We start from the raw sequence: 12,762 nt of genomic DNA on the forward strand, positions 1-12,762 counted from the left end.
TAACCTTCAAAGCAATGGTCATTAATAAGGAATTGATAGAACACTTTAATGGAGTAATAGTTTTTAAAACTATCTGCTTTTTAAAAAAAAATATTTTTTTTTTCAAACGTCACAAAAGTTTTAATTTTTGCGAATTGATTGACAATATACAAGTCATTTTAACGCCTATAAGCATAAAAGTTAAGCACTTTCAGAGGCACTTTTACGCCTAAGCATAAAAGTACAAAAATATATTATTAAACTGAAATAAATTGTCAAATTCAATGAGCGTAATCATAGTTTCTCGATATATAATTATATAAGTACAAGGTATGACTTTTAAATATTTCTATATTATTTGGAACGTTTGAAATTGCTTAAAAACTTATTTGTGGCGTTTGAAAAAAAAATAGTATGTTCTATTCGCAGTAAAAATGACTTTTGGTACGAGGGGTACGAGGATGTACGAGGGGTACGTTTGACTTTGACATACAGTCGAGTTTTAGACATACAGCCGAGAGAGTGTAGGCAGTTTGGCTAAGACACTATTTTAGCTAGCCAGTGCACCATTCTACAAACATGAAAATAATTTCTAACAATTTCTCACGGCCGCTTTACTTGGGTAAAACTTTACTTTAGACTTGGGTCGAATACTGAAATCCGGTATTCGAATATGAATCCTGAATACTGTATTCTAAATTGTATTCGAATACTCAAGATTCGAATATAAAGAAAAAAAAATTCGAATACCGCTGTATTTGAATACCTGGATTCATTTAAATATGAATACTTTTTGAATATTCCAACAAAAAAAAAATATCCGTACTTTAAACTTGATTTTTATTTATGTGCTTAAGTTATAAAAATATGGAACACAATAAGGTAACAAAAAATAACTGTACATATAGTATAGTAAAAGCTTATCTTCTTAAAAAAATCTTAAATAATAAATAAAACAACAACAACCTTTTTTTCCTGATAAAGAACGGACATTAAAATAGTCAGGAATTAGCCTCCGTCTTTTTGTGCACTCTTGCTCATAATCCGAGTCGGACGAACCTCCAACGGCTCCAACAAACGGTTCTTCTGGCTCTGAACCATCAGAAATGGTTTCCCGGGTGACGATATCTTTCTCCATCGGTAATCTGCAAAAAAATCTCTTTAAGTTAAATTTATAATATGACAGGTGAATCCATTACTTAACCATACATAGAAACTCCGGAATTAACCATTCGTAAGATATTTATTTAATAATTTTTAATTTCCTTGATTTTAAAATCCGAATATTAATTTGAAATATTCATCAACCAAATAAAAATGGCAAAATAAAATTATAAAAGGTTAATCATTGTTGCTTAGTGAAACGTTGAATAAAGTTGACCTTTATCCAAATCTAAAATCTGCAGAAAAGGAAATTTACAATCTCCACAAAATTGCTGATAATTTAGAGACCCGATTTTTTGAAACACCATGTATATATTTTTAAAAAATCTTAAAATATATCAAAAATAAAATAAAATACACATGTTGAAGCGTTTTTCCTAAAACTAACGGTTCTTCAAATAAAAAAATATTTTAATATTAAAGGGATGATTTCATTGAGTCAATCAAGCATTTTATATATTAGTATAGATTACTAGAATAAAACTTAATAGGAAAATACATGAATCTTACACAATGTACCCACTTAATTAAAAAATTAACTTACCTTTTCTTATACCGATGTACTTTGTCTGGTTACTACTACCGAACGAACGAATGAACATTCGTTCGTTCGTTCGGATAGTGAATACGCTACCTTAACAGGTATTAAAATTTATAATAAAATACCTAGAATGACGATACTGCACAAGTGCACACGTAATATCTAATCGTGATCCTTAAGCGACCTGTCTCGTCTCACGATTTGGCGATGATTAAATCGTCCTATTGCTGCCAAAAGTCACTAACTAACATTTTTCCGAACAACCAAATTCAATCACTAAATATGTTTTGAAGCGGAGAATCGATTGCAAAAGTCATTAACTACGATTTCTGGCTATTTATGTTTTATTTTAATACCGAATAGTTACTAACTATAACATCTTTATGCAATACAATTCATCTTTAGACGCATTTTTCTCGGAAGTAATAAAAAGTAAGTTACTGACTTTTGGCAGCAATGGGACGAAATTTAACCCGATTGTCGGCATCGCGAATTGAGAACCGTCCGCAACCCCCGCGAACGTGTTTTAACAAGCTTAAGTTGCGTAAAGCGTAACGCAATATTCATAAACAAAATCAAAGAGGATTCGAATACCGGGATTCCAATACAGGATTCGAATACCGGGATTCGATACAGGATTTGAATACTGGGATTCAAAAACGGTATTCAGAATCCAGAATACTGATTACTGACCAAAAAAGTATTCAGTCGAATATCAAATACTAAATACACAAATGTATTCGAATAGTATTCGAATACCAGTCAAAAGTATTCTGAATAGGATTCAGAATACCGAGTATTCAAATACTACCCAAGTCTGCTTTGTGCCATATTAAGGGACACCCTGTAATATTACTGTACCACTGATTAGATATCTATATAACAGTCAGTTAAAAATTTACTTTATTCGATTTTTTATCGCTTTCGTCAAAAATGATAACGCGCTCCGATAGCACACACACAAAAACCCACAAACACACACCAAATCCAATGTATTTTTCGCTTATAGATAATAAAAATCGAGCTATAGTATCGAGAAAATCCATTAAAAATCCAAGAAGCGATCATCGTAATCATCGATCATGTTCAAGCTAAGAACCCGAAGAATTGAGTGCGCGAGTGACGCGATCGTGCTTGAAGATGAAAACCGGAAACCGTCTTATAAATGAAACGTTGTTACATTGGAATAAAACCGCAGAGTAGTAAAAAAGCGAGAAAATGGGACACAGGAAGGAGAACGTTATCAATCGGTCTTGGCCCCTTAAAAGACTACCAGTATCAGGGTACGTAAAATAAAACCATTCTTTTTTAAGCCTTATTCAGAACCTGAAAATTAGTGGATTCAGTTAGCGTAGAAGCTTGTTCCTCTAATTTTAATGTAAGCATTCAGAACGTCAAAATTTGTGGAAGTAGTTTCAATTAGTAGAAAAAGTTATCAAACTCTCAAGCTTCATTCAGAACCTCGCAATTAGTGGAAGAAATTAGTGGTTTCGATTAGCGTAGAAGTTTGTTCCTTTAATTTCAACAAAACGTCAATGCTTCAAAATTTATGCTTCAAAATTTGCGAGAAATGTCATTTTGGCCTTTGATTATCTTCCGTCAAAATACACACACCGGAAAAGTCTAGGGATATTACAATTTTTTCCAGCCATCGTCAGTAATTTTATTATTTGCATTTCTGATATAATAAAATTAAAATAAACAAATAGTTTACAGGACGTATTGGAAATAAAAATGCGAAATTTACCGAATTTTTCAAATTTACCTTGATTTTTATTGAACTCAAAAAAAATACACACATTTTTTTTATTCTAAACTGTGAATTAAAAAAAAAAGATAAAACCATTTTTACTTAATAAAGGGTATAGCCTCCTCTACTGTTCATTACAGCCCTACATTGTCTCTCCATGCTCCTGATCAGGTTGTCGATCTCTTCTTGAGATACAGCCTGCCCGAACCAGATCCCTACGAGTTTCACGAGGCATACCCATTCTCAAAATTCTTCTTTGGACCGCGTCCCATACGTGCTCGATGGGGTTGAGATCAGGAGATTGTGCCGGCCAGGGTAAGATGTTTAATTGATGGGCATTGATAAACTCACTTACCACTCTGGCTGTATGAGGCCGTGCATTGTCATGCATGAGAATGAAGTTTCTCCCAAAATCATTGGCATATGGTAACACGACAGGCTCAAGAATTAAATCACGATATGTGATTCCTGTTAGAAACCTTTCAAGAAAAACGAGATCGGTTTTTCGGCCTAACTGGACTCCTCCCCAGACCATAACTGTTCCACCTTGACAAGGGTGCACTTCCTGAACATGATCCAACCGAATAAGATTTCCCGGTTCTCTCCATACCCTAAGCCTTCTCGAATCCGGATGAATTCCAAAGCGTGACTCCGTGAAGAGAACATTGGCCCATTGTTCCTTCGACCACTGAACATGATCTTGAGCCCACAAATATCGTACCTCTCGATTTCCTCTCGTTAAGGGTTCAGCTCTCCAGGGGCGTCTGCTTCTTAAGTTGACCTCTCTTAATCTATTGCAAAGAGTGTCAGGACTAACGGTTACATTATGTGTTTCCTGGAGAATTAAACTAAGCTCTGGTGCTCTAAGAGTCCGTCGGCGTCGAGCAGTTAATTATAAAAAATGATCTTGCTGAGTGGTAGTAATGCGATGTCGCCCTGTGTGCCTTTCAGCGACATCACCACTTTCACGGTAGCGTGCACTTAATCGCTATATTACACTTTGCGTTGTATTTAATGCTGTAGCTACGTCGATTTGGCGCATTCCAGCTTCGAGCATACCCATGGCCCTTAGCATTTCATCTCTGTTAAGATGTCTACGCTCCATAATGTCGTTTAATACTAAACAGGGTTATTTGAATGAATTCTGGCCAGTTATCATAAAAACAAAGCCAGTACAGGTTAAATTCGAACAATTGATGCTAGGTGCTTTTTATACATTTGACAAAAAAAGCACAAACACTTCTGCAAATATCCCAAATTTAGAAATAACTAGTGTGACTACTTTGTTTCAATCGAAGTAGGAAGAATCGGCCTACAAATATGTGGTTGTTTTTAAAAAAAAAACATTTATTTTTAACTTTAGTAAAATGATATCCCTAGATTTTTCCGGTGTGTGTAGATTGTGGTTAAAAATCAAAAGGGGGGGTTTCTTGTTTTATAAGATAAATATTAGGCTTTTTCTATGGATACAACTGAATAACGCAAGCTGTTGCTAAGATATTCTATTAATTTTAATTGTGTTCTTCAAAACATTGTGAATGATCGTAAACTAAAAAGTATAAAGTGTAATTGAAACCACCAATTTATTCCACTAATTGCGAGGTTCTGAATGAATCTTACTAATGGAAAAGTTAAAAGTTTGATAACTTTTTCTACTAATTGAAAATGTCTACCACTAATTTTGACGTTCTGAAAATGCTTACATTGAAATTAAAGAAACAAACTTCTACGCTAATTGAAACCAGTAATTTATTTCACTAATTTCGAGGTTCTGAATGAAACTTTTACTCCTTAAACATTCTTCATACTAAATAAAACCATCAAAATGATGTATTAATAAAAAAATTCTTTTATGATAATATTGATATCAAACGGTTAATTTTATCTACTTGTAGATAAAATTAAAGGTTTTATCAGTGACATGAATAAATAAAAGAGAATGTGTGTATATAGGGTGAATCACTTCATTAACGCAATATGATTCTGATATAGTTCTAAAAAACAAGCTTAAAGGTTAAAAACTCTAAATGGTTGTTCCAACAGGCAGAGAAATACAATTTACATGTCAATTAAAATATGAGAAACATCTGTCACTGTCATGTCTTCTCTTGTTGGACGACAGGCTTGACTTATGATACGTGATGCTTAAAATACTGTTGATGAATGAAAATTTGTTAAACCAAAATTTCGTTTATTATAAATAACTTTTTAATTTTTACATAATATAACGTCAATATAAAACCGTTTTTTCTTTTTGTTACAGGGAGGTCTATAAAGCTATAAGTCTGAGGCTAGGAGATATACAAAACATACCGAAAGACCATGTGAAGACTTTGTTCAACGACATGCAGTTGTTTCCCTCTGATAATGAAGGTAGGATGTAAATATAATAAATAATTAATTTAGTTATATACCTAAATAAATTAATTACATGCTTTAAGATAACAAGATTTATTGAATCAAAAAACCATCAGCATAAAGCATATTATAAAAAAATGTACAAGAAAAGAGAAAAAAATTAAAAAATAATTATTCAGACACTGCGCTTATTTTCCAAAAATATGCTATGCGTAAAGTAATTTGAATTATTAATTTAAATGTTTTTGGTTAATAATATTTTGTGAGTCTTTTTATCGCCCACTCTGCTATCCATGCATTTGCCAAGAATATAATTTTATCCGCTTACAAAACAAAAACAACATAAAATTATTTATTTCTTCTCCTCCAATTAAAAATAAATAAATTCTCTAAACCCGAAAAAAAAACTAAAATATTACTCTAAATAAAAAAAGTTATAACAAGTGTTCAAAAAGACCACCTTCTTGTGCTAGACAGAAGCCTAGGCGGTCGTAAAATCCCCGTCTGACATTGGCTAACATATTAGGGCTAATAGTTTGGAAAGCCTCTCGTATTTTTACTTGAAGCTCATCCAGATTATTAGCCCTATTATGACCATACACTTTGGATTTTACATAACCCTACAAAAAGAAATCATTTGGAGAAAGATCTGGTGGTCTAGCGGGCCACAAAATAGTTCCATGTCCACTCATTAAACGGTTGGGAAAAGTATTGTTCCAATATTCTTGAACAATACGGGCATTATGGGCAGGGCAACCATCTTGTTGAAACCAGACATTGTGGAATCTTTCTCCCAATAACTCACGAATTCTAGGGAGAATCTGCTGCTCTAACAAGTTACCCTTTATAAAAAATGGACCAATCATATGCTCCCCTACAAAACCACCCCAAACACTTGCTTTAACTCCTGTTCTTCATTGTTCAACACATCAGGCTTTTTGTGTTTTTGTGGGGACACGCCACCCATGTGTTTCAAAATTATTAATAACTCTTGATATAGTAGGTAAAGATGGAATTGGCTTGTTTACAAAAGTTTGTGGAAAAATTGTTTGTATATCCCGATAAGACCTATTTTGGAAATACCATTTTACAATTTACACTTTGAATTTTTTCACGAACTTCGTAAACATCCATTATTTTACTTAAAAAATAAATTTTACACGAGAGCTGTAGCGAGAATGTATGTATTCGTTTTGGCTATTAAAACACGAATAAATACAAATTCTGTAACATTCTTATCACATATCTACCCATTTTTATTTTATCGCATTTTCTCGCCTGCTTTTTATCCGGCGGACGGGTATACGCTAATTCGTCCGGTTCTGCCTATATGTTACTACTACGGTGGTCCGGTCTGTATACCTTAATTAATTACATACTCTAAGATAACAAGGTTTAAAATTGAATCAGAAAATAATCTGCATAAACCATATATTATAAAAAAATGTGCAAGAATTGAGAAAAAATAAAAAATCGGATTATTCTGCCACTGCGCTCTTTTCCAAAAATGTGCTAATGCTTAAGGTAATTTGAATTATTAATTTAAATGTTTTTGGTTACTAATATTTTGTGAGTCTATTTATCGCCCACTTTGCTATCGTAGCATATGCCAAAAGTATGATTTTGTCCGTTTACAAAACAAAAAACAACATAAAATTATTTATTTCTTCTCCTCCAAGTTACTAATTTGTTTAAAGCACTAAGCGCCCAGCTATAACTATTTTTAAACGCATAGTTTAAGGCTAATTACGATTTATTTCCAAAAATGTTTGAACAATTTATTTCAAAAATTACAACGCGCATTTAATTACCCAACGCGTGTTTTTGAATAAACATGTGGCAGGCGCCAAATTGATTCATAAACACTTGAATCCCGCAACCAGTAGTACACAAAAGCAGTAAATATAAACGAAAAAATATATATAATCCCTTATTATATTATATTTTAAAAAGCTTTTAGCATTAATGGGCTTTCTTAATCAAAGATTATCTGATTAGTGATTTTATTTTAATTTCATTTATATTTTTTTTAATTATTTATAAAAAAACTATTGTTGACAGAAAACGGTAGGCAACCAGCAATACTACTCCGGAATTTAAAAAATTAGCGCCCACAAAATAAATATTTAATAAGCCCATTATATATTGCATGGTAATTTTTAAAATTGGGCATGAAATAGAAATTCTACTACGAAATAATTATTTTAAACAGAAAAATAACTTTATACGTCAAAAAAATATAAACACAAGGTCTAACCTCACAAAAAATGTCAACAAAGGAACACTATCAAAGACCAAAAATAAACCTAAAATGGATTAAATCTTTATTTCTTTATGGAAAATTATTGTTTTGGAAGTTTTAAATAAGGTACGAAGTAATTAAATGTTCTAGTAATCTATCTTTTTATTAAAATTGGTAAGTGATTTGGTGATAAACTCTTTGATAGGTCTTCATTTATTTCCTATGGAACAAAGTAATTAAGTACTAATTACACGATTTGAATAAGACTTTACATAATTAATGGGAATAAATGGGAAAGTTTAGTATATTTATGACTCATATCTATCTGTAATGGAATGTTTTGATTTTTATTGTAATTTTCACAGTTTTATTTTGGTTTTTCAGTAACAACAATGCTACAGTGCGTAAGGCAGTGCAGGAATGGCTCCAACACTACCTACCTCACTTTTGGCGAGTTCTGCTTCCTGGTTAGGGAGATGCAGAACAAGCCAAAATTACACAAAAAGTTTATGCAACAACAGAAAGTAAACAATAACAGTAAGTAATCACCAGAAATAGTGAAAAGAGCACTATCATTTTTAATCCTTTTTTTATTCAAGAATGTCCTAAAAATAAGTGTGAAGTTTTTCTGGGAGGATCATGTAATCCAACTACGTGGAGAGCGGATACTGCAATACCAGAGTTAGAGAAACACGGTATTAGTTTCTACAATCCAGTAAGTTAAAGGTTTTTCTTTGGAGGAACAATATTTACTTAAATTGTTTTCAGCAAGTGTCGATGTGGGCTCCAGAATTACTAGCACAAGAACATGATGCCAAACAGTCTGCATCAGTTTTACTTTTTGTTATTGATAGTCAAACAAGAAGCACTGTAGGAATGTTAGAAGTAGCATATTTAGTAGCCTCTGGTCGGTGTGTTATTGTAGTAGCTCAACCGTATAAGAAAGGACAAACTATTATGGGGGAAACAATTACTGATAGGTATGTTATTATTTCCTAATTATAATTCGGGTGTATATTTGAGAAATATCAAACAATTTTAGGGAATACTGTGATTTAGTGAAGGGTCAAAAGTCATTATTAGATCTAATAAAATCGAAAGGAGTACAAATTCACAATAATCTTACAACAGCCTTACAATGCACGGCGGATATTTTAAGGAATGTGTCGGTTAGTGGGAGTAGTCCTGAAGAGCAAATAGTTCATAAAATAAGGTGAGTAGTAACAGAATCAGAGACTTTACTATACAGGGTGTGGCAATAGTGTGCAGGGCATCTGTAGCTCCTGCAGATAAAGATAAATAATTTAAAATGTGCGTTTTCTAGGCGGCTTAGAGAAGTTTATGACAGTTACAATGGCCAAATGCAACTGTACGACATCATAGACGCGTATTCGAAGCTGACCAATCGGTCGTTGGAAATATCCAAGCTGTACAACTACCTCAACCTTCAAAACAGTACGGAAAACGGAGTGAATTCCAGGCCCAATGGCGAGACGAACGGTACATTAAGTTTTGAGAAATTTTGCGCCTTGATGGCGGAATTGAGTACGGATGGTTGCAGCATGTGTAACATTGAAGGTAGGATTTTTTCTTTCTAGCTTCATTGAGAACCTTGAAATTAGTGAAATAAATTAGTGGTTTTGATTAGTGTCGAAGTTTGATCCTTTAATTTCAATGTAGGCATTCAGAACGTCAATATTAGTGGTAGTAATTTTAAATTACAGTTGAGGGTTGGAACCTTTGGTGTTACACAGCAAAATAAAACACTAAATCACCACAATACACCAAAACACTTTTACTTTTACACTGGACTCGCGTTTCGCTAACCATCTTAGCATCATCAGCAGATGATTATAAACTAAAGTACAATCTACAAGTTGAGCGTTTATATACTCGCTCAGTGGGCACCGAGTGGGCGTGGCAAAATCTAGCCAACCGAGTCAGAGCCCATTGAGCGTAACAGTTAGATTTCCGCCACAGAGAGTAGTAGGAACAAAGAACTTGAAGGAATTGGACCGTTGTCTCTGTTCATACTATCTTTACATTTATTAATTCTGATGCTTTTATATGCATCTAATTGCCTGTAATTTGAGACTTGTTTAATTAATTTTAAATTATTAAGATCTATACAATGTTCTTTATCAACAATATGTTCGGCAACGCAAGATTAACCGGTCTACCAAATCTTATCTGAGCTAAATGTTCTTTAAATCTAGTTAATATTGATCTTCTAGTTTGCCCAACATATTTCTGATTACAATCACAAGGAGGTGTTTTATCCTTTGGATTACCTAATAATTGTTGTAATTTATTATTAGCACTATACACAAGTTTATAATTGACATTCTTAAAAATTCCTTTTAGATCACGGGATAACTCTCTATCAAACGGTATCGAAAAAGATTTAGACGTATCTTTCTCCACTTGAAAAGTCAAATTTTCAGAAAACATTAACCTATACCTACGTTTTCTAATTAATTTATCAACTAGTGAAGGAGAATATCTATCCATTACACTCAGCTACATTCCTAATGTAGTTGTATTTCCTGGTCTTAAACCTGCGAACGCCATTTTAAATTAAAAGTTGTCTCATTTTGAAATATGTTAGATTTGACGACTTAACCGCGGATTATTCTTATGTCTCTTCTATAACATTTTGAAATATAATTTATTCAGTTATTAACAAGGTGTAAAGATCTTAAAACCGTTGTTCTAGGAAGGGATTACATAAGACCGCTCTATTGGTCGTGCGCACTCTTAAAAACAAGATATATGGTTAGAAACATGGTGTTACAACCAATATCCAGCGCTCTAGGTACAACATATTAAAACATACTCGCTAATTTTTCTCATCTTAGACTTATTTTGCTTTATTAGTAAAATAGTTAGATGTTTTTGTTTTAAGCTAACTTTTATTTTCTTGGTTTCATTCTGATTTATCATAATTTTTTTTGTTCTCACGTATATCATCATGTTTGATATTAAGCTTTGTTTGTAACACTTTTTAATAGATTTTTCCATTTATTTGTTTTTATTTTATTTTTTACATTTTTGTGTCATTAATTCGCACACAATGTAACTACCATGCGATCGAGAGAAAAAAAACGGCGTCAAAGAATGCTGGAGAATGACAATCGATTATTATTTTGGCGAGATCAAGCCCTAGACGTCTATACTTGCTCCGACTTCTGGATTTTTAAGGTGGCTTGGCTTTAAGAAGGTTATAATTTATTTTTTTTCCATAGCAACTGTTAAAATTGCCTTATTTATATCTATCAAAAATAGTAGATAAAATAGTACTTTAACAGCGAGGATAGGTTAAAAACTTTATTTCTTCTTCCATTTTTTAAAATTGTTGTATTCCTTTTCTCTCAAGTTATTCGGGATTTAAATGGAAGTAGTTTGGATATGGCGTTTGTCGCCTCAGCCTGAATATCTGTTGGCAATTTACTTATTTCGTTTTGAGCCATTTCTGGCTCCAATTCAATCAGCAATTGACATGAAAAAGAATTAAAAAATATTGACTCAAAACTGACAACTAAAGAGACAGCTTTATTTATTTGTCAAATTACATAGAAACCAACGCCAACCCAGCACAATATTTTTTAAAAGGTAACTCGCTACGGAAAAAAGTATTGTTTTATACACGACGATAAAATTGCATAAATGCTATTGTATCGTCTTGTATAAAAAATTACTATTATCACAGATTATACAGATTATAAACTTTGTTTTTTCTTTATTGTTTTTCGTGGTTCCAATTTTCGGAATCGGGCACTAGTTAGGTTACTAGTTTGCGCACATAGCACGCCCACTTATGGCCTGTAAAATTGTGCACAGCGCCTGACCAGCACGGTTATTAGAGAGATATCGAAAAACCGAATAGCGTCATGCAGTATTTACGCGTACCTTATCATGGTTATAGATATGCGCGAGTCAATTTTCAACGCAAAACCCGCTAATAACGTTACCGCCTGACGTAATTTGCGGATCAATTACACCAAGCGCTATTTCTAAATAACGTTTAAAAATTGCTTAAATTGACATGTGCGGGTATTTGACAACCGGGGTCTTTTATTTTAGGTTATGTTTGAATTGTTTTGAATTATTACTTTAGTTTTATTAGGTAATTTGATATTTAAGTACCTGAGATTAGTTTTAATTAAATAAATATGGCCCAAAATATGGATTCCAACTCTTCCAATATTAAAGAACCTATAAAGAGGCTTAGGTTTACAGCAAATGACGCCTTAGCCCTTCTAAGAGAATTTGTTGCTTGTTGCCCTAAACCCACTGGCAGACGTTGAACAATAAAGCACTGGAAATAAGCACTTTAGCCCTTTAGTTTTAAAATACCTAGTAAACAAAACAATTTCAAAGTTTTAAATTCAAAGTTTGGTTAAGTTTAAATAGCGGACGCGACGCGAACAGAATTCTTTCCGATCCGATAACTATAAATGAAGAGAGTTAATACCACCTCACGTAAAGGAAATAATACCTGGCCTTATTAACGTCCATGCACGCTATTCGGTTTAGCGATATCTCTCTATTACGCTGTTTATTGTTATTTTACGCGAGTTTATTTTTGCGCACAGGAAATTTAACTCGTTTGCACATCGTCATAAAAAATAATTTTCGTACCACGAATTAGGGACAAGATTTTTATCTGTATACTTATAGGATACCTAATCTGTGCTATTATATTCAATAAAAATGATTTTTAAATTG

At 32.8% G+C, this 12,762-nt stretch overlaps 1 protein-coding gene across 5 annotated transcripts in view; it reads left to right on the forward strand.

Annotated features, from left to right (window-relative positions):
• Positions 1–12,762, forward strand: part of LOC115888732 — a 197,494-nt gene that overhangs the window by 179,755 nt on the left and 4,977 nt on the right. For 3 of the 5 annotated variants that reach the window (XM_030908554.1, XM_030908550.1, XM_030908552.1), the window contains 7 exons: positions 5,698–5,807; positions 8,419–8,571; positions 8,634–8,749; positions 8,803–9,014; positions 9,077–9,247; positions 9,359–9,612; positions 10,751–10,849. In XM_030908554.1, coding sequence (XP_030764414.1) covers positions 5,698–5,807; positions 8,419–8,571; positions 8,634–8,749; positions 8,803–9,014; positions 9,077–9,247; positions 9,359–9,612; positions 10,751–10,849 — 1,115 coding nt within the window. Of the gene's footprint in view, positions 1–2,693; positions 2,968–5,697; positions 5,808–8,418; positions 8,572–8,633; positions 8,750–8,802; positions 9,015–9,076; positions 9,248–9,358; positions 9,613–10,750; positions 10,850–12,762 lie in introns of all 5 variants that reach the window. The other 2 variants (XM_030908553.1, XM_030908551.1) reach the window with 2 other exon arrangements.

This window comes from Sitophilus oryzae, unplaced genomic scaffold, assembly GCF_002938485.1.
Source record: "Sitophilus oryzae breed Bouriz unplaced genomic scaffold, Soryzae_2.0 scaffold_808_pilon_pilon, whole genome shotgun sequence".
Lineage (NCBI taxonomy): Eukaryota > Metazoa > Arthropoda > Insecta > Coleoptera > Curculionidae > Sitophilus > Sitophilus oryzae.